The 19,885-nt window shown below is 50.0% G+C and overlaps 7 protein-coding genes across 7 annotated transcripts; 5 read left to right on the forward strand and 2 right to left on the reverse strand.

Moving 5' to 3' along the window:
• Nucleotides 1-598: 598 nt before the first annotated feature.
• On the forward strand, nucleotides 599-1,068 carry ALT_6454 (DUF167 domain-containing protein; the record flags this gene model as incomplete). Its single annotated transcript, XM_033563512.2, has 2 exons — nucleotides 599-838; nucleotides 907-1,068. The coding sequence occupies 2 exons, from the start codon at nucleotides 599-601 to the stop codon at nucleotides 1,066-1,068; spliced, it is 402 nt and encodes a 133-aa protein (XP_033419403.1).
• A 181-nt stretch (nucleotides 1,069-1,249) lies between these two features.
• On the forward strand, nucleotides 1,250-1,828 carry ALT_6455 (uncharacterized protein; the record flags this gene model as incomplete). Its single annotated transcript, XM_033563513.2, has 2 exons — nucleotides 1,250-1,407; nucleotides 1,471-1,828. The coding sequence occupies 2 exons, from the start codon at nucleotides 1,250-1,252 to the stop codon at nucleotides 1,826-1,828; spliced, it is 516 nt and encodes a 171-aa protein (XP_033419404.2).
• Nucleotides 1,829-2,432: 604 nt separating this feature from the next.
• Nucleotides 2,433-4,265, reverse strand: ALT_6456 (bestrophin family protein; the record flags this gene model as incomplete). The annotated part of the gene is made up of 7 exons (XM_033563514.1): nucleotides 2,433-2,806; nucleotides 2,858-3,031; nucleotides 3,096-3,445; nucleotides 3,493-3,618; nucleotides 3,670-3,754; nucleotides 3,808-3,955; nucleotides 4,017-4,265. The coding sequence occupies 7 exons, from the start codon at nucleotides 4,263-4,265 to the stop codon at nucleotides 2,433-2,435; spliced, it is 1,506 nt and encodes a 501-aa protein (XP_033419405.1).
• An 8,019-nt stretch (nucleotides 4,266-12,284) lies between these two features.
• ALT_6457 (uncharacterized protein) lies at nucleotides 12,285-13,706 on the forward strand (the record flags this gene model as incomplete). Its single annotated transcript, XM_033563515.1, has 4 exons — nucleotides 12,285-12,485; nucleotides 12,545-12,849; nucleotides 12,903-13,227; nucleotides 13,281-13,706. 4 exons carry the CDS (start codon nucleotides 12,285-12,287, stop codon nucleotides 13,704-13,706), a joined length of 1,257 nt encoding a protein of 418 aa, XP_033419406.1.
• A 1,088-nt stretch (nucleotides 13,707-14,794) lies between these two features.
• Nucleotides 14,795-16,454, forward strand: gatA (4-aminobutyrate transaminase gatA; the record flags this gene model as incomplete). Its single annotated transcript, XM_033563516.2, has 4 exons — nucleotides 14,795-15,048; nucleotides 15,103-15,138; nucleotides 15,195-16,357; nucleotides 16,408-16,454. The coding sequence occupies 4 exons, from the start codon at nucleotides 14,795-14,797 to the stop codon at nucleotides 16,452-16,454; spliced, it is 1,500 nt and encodes a 499-aa protein (XP_033419407.2).
• Nucleotides 16,455-16,883: 429 nt separating this feature from the next.
• spt4 (transcription elongation factor SPT4) lies at nucleotides 16,884-17,415 on the reverse strand (the record flags this gene model as incomplete). Its single annotated transcript, XM_033563517.1, has 4 exons — nucleotides 16,884-16,917; nucleotides 16,971-17,023; nucleotides 17,072-17,269; nucleotides 17,332-17,415. The coding sequence occupies 4 exons, from the start codon at nucleotides 17,413-17,415 to the stop codon at nucleotides 16,884-16,886; spliced, it is 369 nt and encodes a 122-aa protein (XP_033419408.1).
• Nucleotides 17,416-17,848: 433 nt separating this feature from the next.
• On the forward strand, nucleotides 17,849-19,539 carry ppt1 (protein serine/threonine phosphatase PPT1; the record flags this gene model as incomplete). The annotated part of the gene is made up of 5 exons (XM_033563518.1): nucleotides 17,849-18,001; nucleotides 18,081-18,161; nucleotides 18,225-18,660; nucleotides 18,717-19,447; nucleotides 19,504-19,539. 5 exons carry the CDS (start codon nucleotides 17,849-17,851, stop codon nucleotides 19,537-19,539), a joined length of 1,437 nt encoding a protein of 478 aa, XP_033419409.1.
• Nucleotides 19,540-19,885: the final 346 nt, after the last annotated feature.

The following is a 19,885-nucleotide window of genomic DNA, read 5'->3' on the forward strand; positions in this document are numbered from 1 at the left end:
CTGGTCAAGAGACTCACACTGTCAGTCAAGGTATCATCGCCTGTCACAGGCATGCTAGGCTTGAGAGATACTAAGCGATATCTTCTATCACGAAGGGATTATCCCGTTATTGGCAGTACTGCGAACTTTGACTCTCTTCCGAGTATGGTAGCCATGTATGTCGCTCATAGCAGTCATTGCGATCTAATTGCTAAATGGCTTCTTATCTCATCATATTTATACACACTTAACGAATGCTCAAGGCAGAGTCTTCGGGCAGATGCAGAGTTGCTGCAGACACAGAAGACATTGCTTCTTGATTGCAACATCAATGATGGTCTAGCAATCGACTCGGTCTACGATTCTTTGAAATGATCTCGTACCTTATCGTTTTCGATTCCTGCACAGTGTTGGTGTTTCATTTACTCTGCGCAGAATAGAAGTATATATAAGCGAGCCAAGACTCTGTAAGTCTACGTTGCTTACCACTCTCTACTCTGCATTTCTTGTACACCACCACAACTGAACATCAGACCAAAGCACAACAGACATAGAATCGTCACATTATCTCCTGAATATCAAATCTTTTAAAACGAATCTCAATTACCGCAGTCCACCCATGAGCAGCCGCGCGACTCCTCTGCTCCGCCTGATCGAAAATGTAACCACCAAATCCCGCAATAAGACCCAACAAACGCCCAAGAAATACAGCCTACAGATTGCATGCCACGTCAAACCTAACGCATCCAGCTCCCGAGAAGGTATCATAGCGGTGGGAGCGGAGAAAGTAGATGTCTGCGTTGCCGCGGTGCCCAGGAACGGAGAGGCGAACGCAGCTGTATCGCGGGTGTTTGCCCAGGTATCTATCCTTACTTATGAGCACTTCGCCTATACAGCGCTGTAATGACGGCTGCTCATACGTGATAGGTATTTGACGTTCCCAAGTCCAATGCTGAAGTAATCCGCGGCTTGAAATCGCGCGACAAGACTCTTTGTATCACTGAACTGGACATTGGGAAAGATGGGGAAGAGCAATTTCTAAGAAGAGCTCGTCAGAGACTCGAAGAGGCAATCCTTAACAATAATTGATTCTCGAGGATTACAAAGTTCTGGTTGGATGCGCCCATAGCTTTCTCACACTCCGAGTCCGCTGTACCGTGACATCACCAAGACCGCGGACAATTTTCTTTATCGCGCCGCTCCGCAGCAACACGTTTTTACCGACACAAACTCTCAACACCCAGGATACTCCATATATCACAAACCCACAATGACCTCAATAATAGAAAAACCTTCTAGCCTCCAAACAGGACCAACACCATCCAAGCGAAAGTCCCCTGAGGAGAGCGACGCGTCAAAACCCTCCTCCACCAAAGTTCAAACCTTCACCTCCCGCAATCCACCCTGGACCTACCTCAAACTCCAACTGTACGCTCTACACCCACCACTCCACCCACACATACCTTAGGTACTAACTTAAGTCAATCGCAGAATCACCCAACCACCAACCTCAACAAGCCAATCTCCCCTCGACCCCCTAACCGCCAAAACCCACCTCACCGCCGCCCTCGCCCAGTTCCTCGGCCTCACAGGGACAGCCATCCCGCTTGACATCCTGAAAATCGCCCGTGAGGGCCAAGCGCAGACAGTCTGGATCCGCGTGCCACGCCCGGACGCTGCGGCCGTCGTCGCGGCGCTGAGCTCCTGGATCGGTGGCCCCGCCGGCGGGGGGAGTAAATCTGCGACTGCGACGGCGACGGGGGGCAGCGTGGCGTGGCGGGTGTGTGCGAAGGGGAATTACCTCGGGGCGGTGGTACATGGGTCTGGGGGCGATTTGTTTGTGCCATAGAGTGGTTGGTTTTGCGGAATTATAAATGGAAGATGGAATGTCTGTGGGTTTGAGGTTCTGTCGCGTCGCTGGGACCTAGAGGGGCATGGTCCCCCGACGCGAACGTGCTCCGCGGAGACAGAGTCCCAGGATTGTCGAGGGACGGGTGCTATCTACATGCTCCGTTGGCCAGAAGAGCCAATGGCATAACAAGCCCGCCAGATCAGACGCAAAGGCAGCGTCAGGCGTGATAACGCCAGAGCACCGGACATGCAGGACACTCATGACAACAGATGCACCCGGATGAGTTTGCCTTACGAACATTCATACAATGGGTCGTCGCTTAGGTCGCGGACAGATGCTCCTGCAAATATTCATGGCTATTGTATGAAATGCTAGCATATAAACAGTCCCACATGACCAATATTCATAAACGAGAGATATATCCACAATTTGCAAATGCCCTTTCTGTTCAGACAAAACACCGAAACTCGCATGCTCGATTGAAAAACGATCAATGCCGACGCTGTACAAACACGATAAACGATGGACCCTGGTATACAGATTTCAATCTAAATCAAACTTTTTCGTTTTATTTCACTTCCGACGAAACTGTAGCCACATCTCAGACGGATGCCTTGGCCACGCTCGTATCGGTCCGTGACCGTAGGCTTCCGTCCCCTAAGATGGTGGACGAGTCCGACCCACCCGAGGACGGGGTGTTGGCGACGACCTTTGCCCGCAGCGCGGCGCGGATATCCTCGACGCTGCGGTCCCTCCAGTCGGGGTATCCAGAGGTGCTGAGAGGGAAGAGAACGAGGTTTTCGTCACGGGAGGTGAAGTCGTCCACCTTGGGGGGCGGCATCGCGGTGATGATGTCGAGCTCGACGGCGATCTGCCTGCAGTATGTGTCCAAGGGGAGATCGTTAACGTCATGGCCAAAAGGGTTCTCGATTTCGCTGCCAATCGTGGCGAGTCCGAGGATGATGTATGCCGCGACTGTGCAAGTTAGTTTCTGCACACATATGCGACAAGAGGTAGAGGGCTTACCGATAGAGCCGGGAATAGTGATCCAATGCAGGGCGGGGTAGAGCTGGAATGGAAGCACCAGGACATAGATCCAGGCAATTTGAGCAATGGAAATACTGTAGGCCACCGGCAGTGGTGTATCCAGCACACGTTCGGTTCCAGTGAGGACTTCATTCAAGGAACACAGAGCAGCAACTGGTGGAAGTAATCAGCGACATGGCCCAGACGCCAAACGGCACTTGAAAGGACGAGGACTTACTGGCTTGACTCTGGTGAAGACTGACGGACATGGTGCCATTCGCAATGCAGCGGTCAACATATGCAGACAAGTGATTGAGAATCTCCAGAGGCAGATGTCCCAGAGGCTTCTTTGAGCGCTTGACGAGCTTCCTGGGATTCGACTCGGCGAAGGAGACGCCGAGATATTCACCCATCGCCTTCCACGAACTCTTCTTGGGCGGCTGAAGGCGTGCACGGTCGTGGGCGTCCTTGGCAAAGGTGTCCAGGTGTCCAACGAGACCCGCCAGGTCTTCGTAGCCGATATCTGGCTCGAACCGCAGTTTGTGCTTTAGGGCGACGGCAAACGCGAGGATGAGGTTCATGGCCGTTCTGCATGGGTTAGCCCTGTTCACAATTTCATATCGAGTCAGGCTCACAGTTTGCCTAGAAGATCATCCTTTTCAAATTCACCTTCTCTTTCCGCCGTGTTGACCCAAATTGTGCGAGCAAGGTTGCGAGAAGTTTGAACCAAGAGCGCCCAGTACTTTCGTCCATCTGCCCACCTGAGACACAGTTAGCAAAAACGACGGCAAACCGCAGAGTTGACCGCATACCTCTCGTAAGCTGTAGAGCTTCGGAATGAAAGAGCCAAACCGACGACGAAACCGAGAACCGTGAGGAGAATATTGTTAATGCCAACTGATGGTACGATCAGCCAGCGATACACCACATATTGCAGCCGAGCCACTTACGGGGATGTACGTAATGTGAGAAGAGTGTGATCAAAGTCGACCACGCCGCGACAAAGAGCAGAGGAAGAATCAGTTTGGGCAAGACACTGCCATGCATTCGAAGAAAGACCGGCCATTTCGAATGCTTATCAAGGTCTCGGGGACCGTGCTATCCACCCAGCAGATCAGTACCGGATCAGAACAACAGGAGAAAAACAGACAATACATACAAAGTAGCTGTCAAAGTCATCGTTTTTGCGACGGTGGAACCTGAATTGACTCTCGCGAGAGTCGGCAAGGTTTTCGAGAAAGGTTGGTCGAGGTGTGACGCGTCCAATAGGTCCCTTTTCCTCATGACTGACAGGTTGGTTATGATGGGCAGCTTGCGCATGAACATTCGCCTGGACTGGAGGAGCAGCATCGGTCGTTGTGCCTGCACCCGCAGCGTCTGCAGCAGGTGGAGCCGAATGTCCCTCCATGGTGCTGGACTGAAGTACAGATGGGAGATGTAAGGAGAACGAACGTCGAAGGTTAAAGGATTAGATCGAGCGAGAGGAAGGGGAATTAAACTTGTAACCAGACAAGTCGAGATGATGAACGAATGTTGTAGTCGAATAATCTCAGACAAAAAAGGAAACTCAAAAGAAGGTAACAAAATTAAATACAGAAGGGTAAACTGAGAAGGAAGAAGAGGAATGGGATACGCTAGCCTAAATAATCGTGAGGAAGGATTCGACGAGGCTGTCTTACGGAGCAGACTAGCCAGTACTACGAGATACTACCTTAGTCTACTGCTAATATTAATCATATCGATCGTCCTCCGCATTGGAAGATTTCAAGTCCGACTGGGTCTGGGTCACAGGGAAATCTTGATCGATTCGATTGTCCTTTAGGCTGGTCCAACGCCATGGAGAGTTCTATGGCGCAGATTCTACTAACCCCGACTAATAATAATTCGCAGTTTTAATACTGTCACTGTGTATGTCCACTTTCCATACCTACCACGCAATGGCACCCAACTTGTCATTGTACTCTGTATGACTGAGTGCAAACTGCAAAGTCCAGACTCTCTCCTGTTTCAAAGAGCGCCACGCAACCAAAAACGTCAGCGCGGGAACTGCCGTTGCTCCCAGGCACCATTGCTCATTGGCCACGATGGTCTGCGGGCAGTCTCGGGCCAAGCCACGCCGCAGTCCAGGCCTTCTTCCCATGGCACTAGTGACCAGTCAACGGCTCGTCCAGCGAAAATTTCGTTTCTGAAACAGGCTGGACAACTGGCTGCCAAGTGGCTTGGATGTGAGCCATAAATATCTTTTGCTCCGAAAAGGGGCGTCCGCTAGAGACGCCATCATTTGATCACTCTAGTTAGTTGCCCTTCGTGAATATTCCTGAGTATGTAATGTACCATCGAGATAGGACTGTCGAATTGTTTGTATCCAACAGTCTGGGCTGTATCTTGCCCTGGACAATGACCAGGCAAAGTTATTAACTATGTAGCTCTAAACCTTTTGGGGTATATTAGCAGGTGCTCGAGTCTGTGTAGCATTAGTACCGCTTGTTATATAGATAGCTATGACTTAATCTTTCGCGCAATGAATTATTTTGCTTGTAAATTTGCTAACTCCACGCGCGCTTATCTGATTCAAATCGACTCAAGGCTGTTGTTGGCAGCCTAGACGAGCGAGTATATATCGTCTCATTTGAGTTTGTCCTCCCACAACAAACGTTTTCAAAGGACATACCCCCAGACTTGCTGTTGGGAATCTGTTGCCTTTGCGTATTTCATTGAATGCCGATTTACTGCGGGAGGTGGTTATCAGATCTATCAGGTATCATCCACAAAGACAACTACGTTCGCGTCAACCGTCATCTGATGGCACCGCCGAACTGGGATCAGCCACGATTTCCAGTCATTCCGCTAGCAAACACCCGCAGAAATCAGGCGCTTGTTTTGCTTTGGTTGAAGAAAAGGATGCCCCGCCAGTTCGCCTGCCGTTTTTCGCGCATTTGGATGCCAGACAAGCATTGCCTTGACGAGATCCAGAAACTCTTCCCTCTCCTCTCCCTGAAGGGAGGAAACTGTGTCGTCTAGTCTTCGGTCGGAGATCAGGTCTTCGTAGAGAAATCAACCTAAGATGTTTCGAGTGTTGAGCAGAACCCGTTCGAGATAGGCAACTCAGTAATATGTCAAAGAATGGCCCGCAGAAGTAGTCGCCGCAGTCTCGCATACTCTGTCGTCTTCTCGTCTAACGGCTTGCGGCCACGAGTACTCTCGCATGTAGTGATACCTTTGTATCACCTCTGGAGGGAGTGGACCGAATAAGGCTATTATTTTGGCGATATGTAGTTTAGCATCGTAGCGACCTTGGTGATCATGGATATGCTGGAGTAACTCTTTGCCTTCCATCATGTCCCACAACTGGCCTGGATTAAGGGACGCAACAATCTTGGAGGGTGACGGGACGCACCAGAACACCAAGGTTCCAAATATCCGCAGGCATTTGCCACCCATTACCCAGTATCACCTCTGGCGACCGATAGTGGTCTGGCTGAATAGGCCAGACGCCCCAGTCGTCGTCGTCGTCTTCCTCGAGTCTGGTTGCTAAGCCGAAGTCGACAAGTTGTGGTATACTTCTCAGGATTTTAAGTGGCCCGAAGTCATTACAGGACTGATATACTGGGTGTCTAGTTGAATCAATCCTAAAAGCCATCAGTTTTTTAAACTAAGAATCCATGAAATCACCAAGTACGGTTGGATCATTGAATGAGACTATGATGTTTTCAAGCTTAAGACCTAGGCAGCTGCCGGGGCCCAGTATCACCAAGAGAAAGCAAGGCCGATGACAAACTTACTATATGAACTATCCTGCATTCTTTATGAAGATAATCAAGTCCCCTGAGGAGAACCTGAATATATGCTTTAATAAGGGGCAGTGGCCTCTTTCTATCATTAAGGCACCACTGATACATCAACAATGGTTCCCTTATAGGTAGATACACAAGACATGAATAAGAACCTTCTGGACTTTTGACCTCAAAAGAGTCTAGGAATGTTCAGATAAGTGAGCAACAGAGATGTGATGGGTCTGTCATGGAGATGTGCTCTTCAACCTCATGCTCATGAGAAGCAGAACTCGCATTGTTATTAGCAATTTTAGTGCCACAACGCTCTCTGGCTCGTCTATATGCTTGTCTGTTTGTTAGAGAAAGAGAGAGATTCGAGTTGAACAAAGGCTACCCTTGCAGTTCACGCGCGAGCCATACTGTTGAAGACACGTCCCAGCCAACCTTGACCAGGGTTTGGTAACTAGAAGTTCTTGGAATCAATACTGGCAATATTTCTTCATCAACAAGTATGCTGGGCGGTAAAGGTGGCCCAGGAGAAAGCATGGGAACCGGTTTCTTGTGAAGCAACGCGGACAAACGAGGAATGGACGGCCTCATAGTGCTCATGACAGACTTACTCCCCCTAAGCCGACGGGAGAATGTCGAAGAATGAGATTAAGAATGGGACCCAGTTTCTCCAGCAGAAACTTAATATCGTATTTTACAACTGACTGTTCCAAGACAATTGCAAAACGGCCAGGGACAGTTGTCCGAAGAATTGCCCATTGAAGGGGGTAAGTATAAGTATAGGAGCTGTCATATATCAAACCACTCAGCCAAAAATGTGACCAGACAACGATCTCTAGCTAGTAAGGATGATAGTAGTAGAGTCAACACAGCAGGGATACCACAGGCGTCAAAGGGTGAGCGGATCAACTGACTCGCCCGGCTCACCCTCTTAGAGCAGCGACGTCTGAATCAGACAGGAAGCAGGCGCTCGCAGATTTTTGCACATCGATATACCTACTGAAGATGCTCAATCCATGTATGTCACTTGAATGTTACATTGGACTTTTGATACTCCCTCGCATTGTGTCGATTCAGCTGAGATAGATGCAGTGTGCCTTCAAAATATTGCCGATCTGTCCGACGACAAGCCAAATAAATAGAGCAGGACTGCCCTCGATTGAACATGATTAGATCGTTGGCGATGCCTATTGCGACATCGGAATAAACCCAAGTCATTATCTGCATGCCCATTGCCAATAATGCAACGTGTTGGCTAACAATAATAATCCCCAGAATTTTGGCCTCTCCGGGCCCACTTGGTCTTCCCTCATGCGCAGCATGAGCACACCCTCGAACGATTTGAATCGGCTACTGCAGGGATGTAACCGAGCGATTTTAAGGGTAAAACTCTCAATAATGAATCAGAGTAGCAGTCACTTACTCTGTCGAGTGACTCGCGTCAACATCTGCCTTCAGAGTAAAGAAAGATTTTCCATCTGGAGCTCGTCTCATCTGGGACCCCACAACCTTAGCACTCTTTAGCAGCTATGGACCATGGAACCTGGAAGCAGCCTACGCAGTCCTGATATTACTTAGTTACGACGTGAGAAGAGCATGGAAGAGCATGCCTGAAGAAACTACTTTGGCTCTTCGCACCCACCTCAATCTATCTTCCCCAATCTAGTTGGAACATCAGATGAAGCACGCAGGGGAAGGGGATAAATGGGATTTGATTCGCCACTGTCTCGTGCCTGACCATGTAACACTACAGGAACACCCCGGCACCCCTGGCTACTAGGCTGCAGAAGGTCCAAGCCACAATTTACGGAGTACACGGAGTGCGACCGTGCGTGAGTTGTACTTCAATTAACTCATGGCAATGGTCATAGGTCCGGTCTCATGATCCTGGTTGATATCAGGGAAGAAGAACATGTTCACCGTGGCGCTTCTTTAAGATCATCTGGTTTAATTTCAGGTCAAATTGATAGACGACTCGATAAGAAGTCTGTTTGAGCTTGTAGATATGTATGTCCTAACTGTTACTGAATGTTGAACCTAGTTGGAAACATAGAACCTGCATCACGTACGCTGGGTTCCCTTAACTCGCAGCTGAAACCATTGATGACCTTCATTGTGACCAGGGTAGTATGTCTATCAGCACCTTCGCAAAACGCATGACATCAAGGAACGCTTTTCTAAGCCCGCCATCCGGACATAGTGCTTCTGACTCAAGAGAAACACGTCTATCACTCAAATTCCCGACCACTATCCTAGCAAGCAGTTTATCTTTTTCAGTGTGGTCTTATAGCATTTGCCTCAGCTTTACTGCCAGTACATCCGATTTAGGCAAGTCAGGATGTAATTCCTTGCCCCAGTCTAGCTAGGCGAGTTGAGAGCCAGAGGAATCCAAATCAACAAACGAGTGCGTGCAATACTTTGATCTTCTTGAGAGACGGCATATACCCGTGGGGAGTTTGACCAGTGTCATGGAATTGCCAAAGTTTGAGTGGCTGTTTCATGGCCATGTTACACATAACGGAGCTGATACATAAGACACAGTATGATGGAGGACTAGAGATATCCGTCCTGTTATGGAGTTATTATCAAGTTGTGATTAAGCTGCGTCTTGCACGGAAGACGGTTGAAGTGATACTCGGTAGACTGGTCTGTGAAAGCGATGATTGGAAGGAAAAAAAAAAAAAAAAAAAAAAGAAGAGGTGGCATAGCATCTGCGGTGAGTAACCCCAGACAAGTAGTACTGAATAATTTGGAGTAGAACTGCCCAAAGCAGGACCCCGGGGGTTCTGAGAAGCAAGTGATTGGAAATGGTCATTGATAGTACTGAGCCATAATAGTACGTATGTGCTGAAGGAGGGTGGACTTGGTGTCTCTATTAATGCATGCATTGGCATATGAAAGGCTGAAAGTCCATCGGATATTCTGATTGTGGCCTAGGTTAGATTGACTGTAGTTGCACTGATACCCTTGCTATTACAGCACCAGTTGCTTTGGGGGAAGGACAACGGAGGTATCGCTATTTTGGTGATTATGCTGTATCGCATCAACCTACATCTGTTGTCATGACCACATGACAAACGAGTAGCAAGCCCAAGACGAGACGGCAGAGGGATTCGCAACGTGCTGTCTAGTGGTTCTCACGATCTTTCGGCCAGTTTCAGCGGATGTAGTCAAGATCCGAGACTCATTTCCAACAGCTTCGTCGGACACGTCGGATACTGTAACAATGAGGGAAACCTACGATGATCGTTTTTTTTGCTGCTGAGTCTTGGCCTATGATCTCTGAGGTCTGAAAAGCTTGATCAGATGCTAACTAACTAAGAGGCTTAGGATAACCAAAGTCTTTACAAAGATCCAAGGGCGGATTCCTGGACGATCGGCGCCCAGATTTCAAGAGATCGTCCGCTATTGATAATCTGTGTGGAGCCAACACGCCTCGACTCGATCAGGCATGTCTACTTTAACCATTTAGAGCAAGTCGAGGTCATATCCGACGCTGAGCATTTAGACCGATGTATGAGTTGAGTGGTATGGCAAAGGTCAAGAATCCCATCAGCCATACTCGCAAGCTGTGATAAAGTTTGACCTTAACCTAGGTAATTGAGAGTTAGGAGTCGAGATGTGCTCTTTTCTTCGGATGAAAGGACGAGACCTACCCAAATTTGAGCGAGAATAATATGCCTTGAGCTTGTGATTTCCGTCCATGTGCCATGGGCCGCGGAACGATGACGGGTGGTTTTGGTAGCGGCCATGACTCGCTGGAAGTTTGAGGCATCAACCTTATGGCTGCTTCATCCATGGTCAAGAGCTCTGTCGGGTTCCTTGGAAGGCTGCAATCATTAAGTATATGATCCGAATAATTGCTCCAATTGCCAAACAATAAGCGAATATAGGCTTATACCTCTCTAGTAACGGCTAGTGATTACTCACCTCGAGCTTGGAGTGCGGACAAAACTACAGTCCACATTTTAAGTACCTGTTAGAGTTATACTCATGATGAAAAATCGAACATCAGACAAGAGTGTCTACAAGATCAATTTGGGGACTATTGCCCTCACTGGTTGCTCTGCCATAGTAGGGATCTCCTTAGATCTCAGACCACTTTTGGGTAGACGGATACGTACGAGGCACCCGTGTTCGGTACCATTAGGTACGATGCAAGGGACTGCAGGAGTCCAGAATCCTGGAGGTGGGGATTCGCTTACATCGTGGTGGCTCAAGGCTCAAATGCTGACATACTGCTGGATTAAGCAACCAATCAACAGTCGAGCCTGTCGTAGACGTTTCAGCATGGCACGTATATTCCACCACGGAAAAATCACATTGAGCAGACGTCGAGACTTGGTGAAAAGTGCTGTTAGAACCATAAGCTATTTGTGATACACTGATTTCACCATTTGTGTGGAGGCGGGGGGATACGGACTACGCTAACCGGAAGAAGCGATGGCCCTCGTGGGAAAGCCGGAACCGAGGCAAAATGGGCAGACTAGGGCGTTCAGCGGTGCAGCCACTCTTACACTTGGGCCACATCCTCTTCCCTCCCAATCTTCTAATTATTGGGATTGCTCCACACAATGCTCCCTGCCTTTTGCTTACTCCAAGTCCCACCACGAATCTCAGATCACCCAGATACCCCATAGGTATCACCTTTTCGTAGCTGAAACGAGTCTCACGACTTCTGCTGAGTACTGAGTAGGCGATACGACAGTAGCCTATCAGACGCCACTAGTATGGATGCTCGTGCAAGTGAGATTGCTTGGACCACCTAGGGCTCGCCATTATTGGCTTCCGCGGCTGCAAGGAACTTAGCGGATGTGCAGGGGTCGGAAATTTCACCAATCCTTGTGTCATGGAATCGTCGAACTTGTCCACTGATCCCAGTTAATTCATCTTTTTGACTTTGGAGTCTCAAGATTGGTCCCGATACAGAATTGTTATTGACTCTGCTGAGTGAGCGACAGCGCAATAATGTGTCGTCGTAGTTGGCGATTTGTCGTATAGATCTTCGACGGTGGAGTCGAAGGGGAACGATGGGTCCCTGGATCTGCCTATGACAGCCACGAGCTACTATCTGCCCCCAGCAAACTTTCGGAGATACTACTACTTTTGCAAGCACATGATATTGAACCATGGTGGCGACGAGGCATTATTGGAGGTCTCCTGGAAATTCCGTGCAGCTGGCGGCCGGACTGGTTTGAGAACTATGGAACGCATATGGAGCCAATATGAGAGGTTGGGTCCCCCCCGAAACTTGGCTCCTGGCCATAGTTGATTTAGGGCCAGATTCGGGCTGTTGCGCTCTTGTGTTAAGTAGTCGGTAGTCGGCTCCGTGAGCAGGAGATAACAACTGGCCTGCTGTCTCATCTGCTGCATTCATCCTCTAAGGTGCCATCTGATCCTTTGTCACCATCGATCTCGCTCCTCAAGGGTCTCTGGATTGCTGAGGACTGTCATCAGAGCCTCTGCTTGCCTCGTTTGCAGTTTGATCCGAACATGGCTTCTGGGTCCTTGACTCTTTCATCGCGTTGATGACAATCATGCCTGCGTGACCCAGACCATCCGACGACACCGCTGACCTCTTTTCCTCCACGACTGAACCCCGTATATTTATCGCGTCGATCAGAATCTCCAACGACGTCGCCACAATGAGACTGCCACCTCCCGAAGTTCTGGTTACATGGCCGACACCCAACTACGTCGATCCCCCCACTCGCGGGAATGGTGCCCTGATCGTTAATATTATCTGTTTAAGTTTCGCGTTTGTCGTTACGCTTCTTCGTCTCTACACTCGTTTGAAGATTACGTATAGTCCTGGTCTTGATGATGTTCTGATCGTGATTGCCCTGGTACGTGATAAGACTTGACGAATGACTGATGCTGGATGGTTGCTGATTGATCGTCTTAGGGCTTTGCCATTGCGATGTGTGCAGTCACCTCTCTCGCAACCGTACGATACGGTTGGAACCGACATATGTGGGATGTCCCACCGACGTGGCTTTCTACTGTCTCAAAACTCAACCTTGTATTTCAAATTCTGTTCTCGTTGGCCTCCTCTGTCACCAAACTCTCGCTCCTATGGTTCTGCAAGCGTCTTCTCGGCGCCGGAAGTAAGGGCCTTTACCGGACCTACAACTGGTGTCTTATTGGGGGAATGGCTTTTGTGTCCCTCAGCTGCGCTCTTTTTCTTTTTTTCAGCATCTTCCAGTGCAAGTAAGTTGGCCAACAGTCTCATATTCTTGCTATGACTTACATCTATCTCATAGTCCGATTCATGCTTATTGGGATCTGGCCCCAACTTATCCATACAAGTGCTTGAATGACGGTGCTATTGTCTTCTCCGCAAGTGTCATCAATATCTTCACCGATTTCCTGGTCACTGTCCTTCCTATGCCGTTGATTTGGAATTTGAAATTGCCTACTCGACAAAGAATTGCCGTAATTTCCATCTTCGGCCTGGGTATTGTGGTCAATGTAGCAGGCTCGGTTCGCACGGTGTACGTCTGGAAGAGCATGGTCGCCTCATACGACACCACATGGCTGGGCTGGCCGGTCCTGCTCGCCGCCTCTGTTGAGATCAATATGGGCCTGGTATGTTCTCTGGATGAAATGGGTATTATTGTTCGCGGCTCACAAATGACTAGATCTGTGCATCTGCTCCGGCATTGCGACCTCTTGTTGGTTTCTTTCTACCTCGTCTTCTGCAGACTTCCCGCAATTACGCCTCTGGTACGGGTCGCAAGAGTAACAAGCTGTTCTCGTCAGCCGGTCCCTCGAAAACTTCGCGGCTTGAGTCACGTCAGTATGGCATTGAGGGACTTAGCATTGTGGAACCGTTTGAGGTGATGCGCACCGTTGAGATGGAAACATGGACCGAACCGAGGGTTTCCCACCAGTCGGCCACAGGAGACGACCTGTCTTCAAGCCGTACCCGAGTGGCAACACCAACCACCCATTTCGACTTGAAGAATGAAACCACTGTCTACACCTCTCCGGGGAGTCACAGGTCGTCGGCGTCGCTCAATCGGGATAAACCTGGGTCGCCCTTTGGGGACGAACACCTCATTTGAATGCCGTCCCCTGATCTTTGGCCTGAAAAAATATTCTGTGCTGTATTACTACTTACTCCACGATTTATCACGACATGGACAAAGAGCTTCGTCCGACGGTCTATATACTCTCTGACGAGGCAATTTCTTTGCAATTCTTGTATATATTCATTATTCCAATGTACACAATTTTATGGCCGACTTGTGGAATTCTGCCATTGAACCTGTGGTGGTTCGACGGCCTCTTCAGTTCTAACCTGAGCACACAAGGCACCCTCTAATAAGCTAACGGTAGTATTTAGGTTGAAGGTTCAAGAGGTGAAGATCCTAATGGAGATCTTCAAGCTAGCCGAGCAGCATTATCTGGGGTCAATTCATAGAGTCAGGATTAAGTGCATGTCACTTGATCATGTTTACTCCGCGTTCTAGATCATCCTTGTGATAGATCATATCCTTGGCATGTTAATGCGAGAAACAGGCGGTCCTTATCGTGTGGAGTGGAGGAAGCATTATTGTAGAAGGTGGCAACGAGTATCTCTTTAAAAGTACAGAAGGCCTCAAGTATGGTGAACCACACATATCATCGGAAGTCCATTCCTCTTTCAAACACTCATTACCATTCTCATTATTAATAGGAACCAAGTGACTGTGCAGCTTCATCCTTGCTTCCTATCTCCAACCCCGCTGCTCCTTTACCTTTTGTGTCGCCGACCATGAACGGTGGCTGCAAGCTCTCCTATTGGTCCAAAACGCCGACGAGCAATGACGCGCGGGGCGGCATTTCAGAAGGAGCTCCATCTAGGTTGCGGTCTCGCGATAGACACGCTGTATATAAGGACGTAGACCCCTGGTTTCTAATCGGTTTCGGACTGGCTTTCATTACAATTACTGCTCGACTTTTTCTCTCATCTAATTCTGACTTCGTTGGTCGAATTTGGAGCTTCAATTCCACCTCAACCGATTCCACGGCCCTTGAAGCTCTTATCGCCGCTTCCCCACACCTTTTATCTAGGTTCGGTGCTGGGTGTCCCCCTGGTATAAGCTGCTCGCCTGCTGGACATTCTTCATCTTCAAGTTCTTACTCCGGCCTTGTAGAATCAAACATCACAATGACATTCCTTGCTCGTTCGACCCTCCGGCTCCGCGCCACTTCTCGCTTCCCTGTCGCAGCCCGCACGCTCACCACCTCCCCGCACCTACGAGCAGCTGCGAAGCCTTACTTTGCCGATGAGCCCAGTGCTCCCAAGGTGGTCACCGCAATTCCGGGACCCAAGAACAAGGCCGCCACTGCTGAGCTGGACAAGGTCTTTGATGTCCGCAGCTTGAACATGCTGACTGATTATACCAAGTCTATTGGTAACTAGTACGTGCATCTGGTCGGCAATTTTGGTGCGAGTTGGGCTAACATTGTTCATAGCATTGCTGATCTCGACGGAAACGTGTTGCTCGATGTGTAAGTCATCGTCGTGCTCTCAGAACCGAACATCCGCTCATGCGAGTAATGTCTAGATATGCTCAGATTGCCTCCATCCCTGTTGGCTACAACAACCCCCACCTGCGCCAAGTCGCTTCCTCTCCCGAGATGGTTACTGCTTTGATCAACCGTCCAGCTCTGGGAAACTTCCCCTCGGCCGATTGGGCTCATGTCCTGAATACCGGTATCCTCAAGGTCGCTCCCAAGGGCCTTGACCAGGTGTTCACCGCCATGGCCGGCTCCGATGCCAACGAGACTGCCTACAAGGCCGCGTTCATGTACTACCGTCAGCAGCAGCGTGGGGGACCCCAGGCTGAGTTCACTGCGGAAGAGCTCGAGACCACTATGAACAACCAGTCTCCCGGTTCCCCCCAGCTGTCCATCCTCTCCTTCAAGTCCGCCTTCCACGGCCGTCTCTTCGGCAGTCTGTCCACCACCCGTAGCAAGGCCATCCACAAGATGGATATCCCTGCCTTTGACTGGCCTCAGGCTCCCTTCCCCTCCCTCAAGTACCCTCTGGAGGAGCATGCGCAGGAGAACGCTCAGGAGGAACAGCGCTGCCTGCAGGAGGTTGAGCGCCTCATCAAGGAGTTCCACAACCCCGTTGCTGCCGTTGTTGTCGAGCCCATCCAGTCTGAGGGCGGTGACAACCACGCCTCCCCTGCCTTCTTCCAGGGTCTGCGCGACATCACCAAGCGCAACAACGTGCTCTTCATCGTCGACGAGGTGCAGACTGGTGTCGGTGCTACCGGCAAGTTCTGGGCCCACGATCACTGGAACCTCCAGACTCCTCCCGACATTGTGACCTTCTCTAAGAAGGCTCAGACCGCGGGCTACTACTACGGCAACCCTGCCCTGCGGCCTAACAAGCCCTACCGCCAGTTCAACACCTGGATGGGTGACCCGGCCCGTGCCCTCATCTTCCGCGGCATCATCGAGGAAATTGAGCGTTTGAAGCTCGTTGAGAACACCGCCGCCACCGGAGACTACCTCTTCGCTGGTCTGGAGCGTCTGGCCAAGCAGTACCCTGAGCATCTGCAGAACCTTCGCGGTAAGGGCCAGGGTACCTTCATCGCCTGGGACACCCCCAAGCGCGACGAGTTCCTCGCCAAGGCCAAGGGCGTTGGTGTCAACATCGGTGGCAGTGGCATGAGCGCTGTTCGCCTGCGTCCCATGCTCATCTTCCAGAAGCATCACGGTAAGCATTGTTCAGTCTGACTTGGCGGATGAAAAACTAACGTGTTACAGCTGATATCCTCCTGGAGAGTGTTGAGAAGATCATCAAGCAGCTGTAGCTTCTAGCTCAACGGGCAATTTGCTTCCATTTTTTCGTCTTTTGATTTGCACTATCTGGCGTTATGATTGATTTAAAGCGGATATCTCACGGGTTCGAGTTTTTGGGGTAACATAAATGATGAGCTATGTTCTAAAAGTGGTAATCGAATATGATCACGCTCAATGGATATTCTCCGAGCGTAGAGACAGGGTATCGGTGATTTAGAAAAAAAGGAGCGCTGTGGAAACATCATTGGCCTGAAAATCATCTGGAGGTCTAAGAAAGAAAAAGGAGCAAACTCCAGCGCAAGCCCATTTACTAACCCGATGCCGTATGGATGTATAACACCGAAACTCCAAACTCATGCTGTGACGAAGAATTTGTCCACCTGTAGACACCCCTATATCCAAGCAAAATATACTTCGTGCCAAGGACCATAAATCGATATCTATGCCTCCTCCTCCAACGCACTACCATCCCTCCTACAAGCCGGTCAGTATCACAACTCACGCAGGAGCCGAGGAGACAAACGTACGGGATATACTTAACCCCCGAATCCTCCAAATTTGTAATGACATCGTCCGGCAACTAAACACCTATAAGCTTCGTCCGATATCACTGGAAGGTATCGCTCACCGATCCCGTCACTTTGACAGCATATGTCCCCGCAACGTATCCCTCCAACCGCTGCCAGCGCGCAACCCAGCTCGTCGTCGGATCGCGCAGGGTAATCAGGCCCTCGAAGACCTGCGAGGTGCATTCCTGGATGGCGTCGTTGTTGCCGCGGAGGCCGAGAACGTTATCGCAGTTTGGGCAGCCTTCGCGCATGAATTTCTAGCCATAAGAAAAAATGTGATTAGTGGGAGTGGTAGAGGGTTGAGGCGAGTTGGACGTACGCTGTGTAGTTGGACGAGGGAGCAGACCATGCAGGCGCGCAGAGTGCGCTGCTGGCTTGGAGCGACGTAGAAGGATGAGGACATGGCTGGTCTTGGGCTCTCTTCACTATCCTCTCGGAGACGACTGATGTTGACGGTCGAGCGTTGATCGTGGTATTTTGAGAAGGCAACGGTCGAGTAGAGGATTGTCGATTGTCGAGCGATGGGAAAGGGAAATGCCAAGACCGGACGGAAATGGACCAGACGGACGGAGGACTGGCGCGCCGCCGCCAAAGGGAGCGAAAAAGAAGGAAGAAGAACTACTCAGGAAGTGCTGACAGTTGATCTCTCACCTTTTCCTTTCTTTCTTCCCTTCTTTGTCCACTTTTCTATATTTATCTATCTCTCTCCGCGCAAACACCGCGTTTGCTACCTCCAATCCCACCCTTCTTGTTTCTCCCATCCGTGGAAATCGCCCTCGTGCCCATCTACCGATTCCATCGCACCCTTTCCCTCGGTCGATTACTACACTTCGCAGATGGCTTCATCCGATCTCGAGGCCGCCACCGCACTGAAAGTGCAAGGGAACAAGGCATTTGCCGAGCATGAATGGCCTACCGCAGTCGATTTCTACACGCAGGCGATAGAGAAGTACGATCGGGAACCGTCGTTCTTCAGCAACCGAGCGCAGGTACGTTTGGGGCGGGTCGGGAGTTTACACTAGAATGTGAAGGAATGTGAGCTGCGGATGCTGATACAGTGGGACGCAGGCATATATCAAACTCGAGGCGTATGGGTTCGCAATCGCGGATGCCACCAAGGCTCTGGAGCTGGACCCCTCGTATGTCAAGGTGGGTCGAATGGGCATTTTCCAAGGAACTTGTAGCGAAAGTACTGGCTGACCGTGCTGCTAGGCATACTGGAGACGAGCTCTTGCGAATACCGCCATCCTGAACTACCGCGAAGCCCTCAAAGATTTCAAAACTGTCGTGAAGAAGGAGCCCAACAACCGCGATGCGAAACTGAAGCTGGCAGAGTGTGAGAAGCTCGTGCGGCGGTTAGAGTTTGAGAAGGCAATTGAGGTTGGGGAGCCCCCGTCTGCGTTCGAGGACTTGGACATTGATGCGATTGCCGTCGATTCCTCCTATGATGGCGTTCGGTTGGAGAAGGAGATGACTCAAGAGTTCATCGATGATATGATTGAGAGGTTCAAGAACGGCAAGAAGATTCATCGCAAGTATGCGTTCCAGATCATCAAGGCTGTCAAGGATATCGTTTATGCGGAACCGACGATGGTCGAGATCGGTGTGGAGGAGGGTACTAAGTTGACGGTTTGTGGTGACACACACGGTGAGTTTGGCTTTCTGTCCCGGGTACGGTGACTTGCCCGCTAAACATTTTGCTAGGACAATTTTTCGACCTTCTCAACATCTTCAACATAAATGGCTACCCATCTGAGACGCACGCATACCTCTTCAACGGTGACTTTGTCGACCGTGGCTCATGGTCCACCGAGATTGCCCTGCTCCTGTACGCATACAAGTGGCTCCGCCCCAACCGCATCTTCTTGAACCGGGGCAACCACGAGACAGACGACATGAACAAGGTCTATGGTTTCGAGGGCGAGTGCAAAGCCAAGTACAACGAACGCCTGTTCAAGGTCTTTTCCGAGTCCTTCTCCGCGTTGCCCCTGGCCACGTTGATTGGCAGCAAGTATCTTGTTCTGCACGGCGGCCTCTTCTCCGACGACCAGGTCACCTTGGACGATATCCGGAAACTGAACCGACACAACCAACGACAGCCCGGACAGCAAGGCCTGATGATGGAGATGCTCTGGACGGACCCTCAGACCGAGCCGGGCCGTGGGCCCAGCAAGAGAGGCGTTGGCCTGCAGTTCGGACCCGATGTAACGAAGCGCTTCTGCGAGAAAAACGGACTGGAAGCTATCATTCGGTCGCACGAGGTCCGCATGGAGGGTTACGAGGTCGAGCACGACGGACGGTGCATCACCGTCTTCTCTGCGCCCAAGTACTGCGACACCACCGAGAACAAGGGTGCATTCATCAATATTGGGCCCGAACTCAAGCTTGACTTCAAGGTCTTTGAAGCAGTGCCTCACCCTGACATCAAACCAATGGTAAAATCGGTCCTTTCGTATCTGCTCAACTTACAAAGCTAATTATTTGTCGACAGGCTTACGCGCAGAACTCCATCTTGTCGATGATGTGATATGACCCTTACGAACTCAGCACTGGTTGGCGTTTGTTTCGGATAGGAGGAAGATCTCCCTTGTTTGGTCAGAACATAGCGATCTCTGATTATGGGAATTAGATGCTACGTATGGATGTTTTTGGTTAACAGACGTGGTGTATCTATCTATTTCTTTTGATCTATGTTTTTGATCCCTTGCATAGCGGAACAATCTGTGATCGAGATCGGTACACGATAGCTTTGAATTAAAATCGACAATCCAAATAGCTTTATCTTGAGAATGTCAATTTTCTCGAGCTTTTAATGTAATGGAATGGAACGCAATCGCTCGCAATTGCTCCTGAACCAAGTCACGTATGAAGCC

This window comes from Aspergillus lentulus (assembly GCF_001445615.1).
Source record: "Aspergillus lentulus DNA, contig: Alt12, strain: IFM 54703, whole genome shotgun sequence".
In the NCBI taxonomy this organism is placed as follows: domain Eukaryota; kingdom Fungi; phylum Ascomycota; class Eurotiomycetes; order Eurotiales; family Aspergillaceae; genus Aspergillus; species Aspergillus lentulus.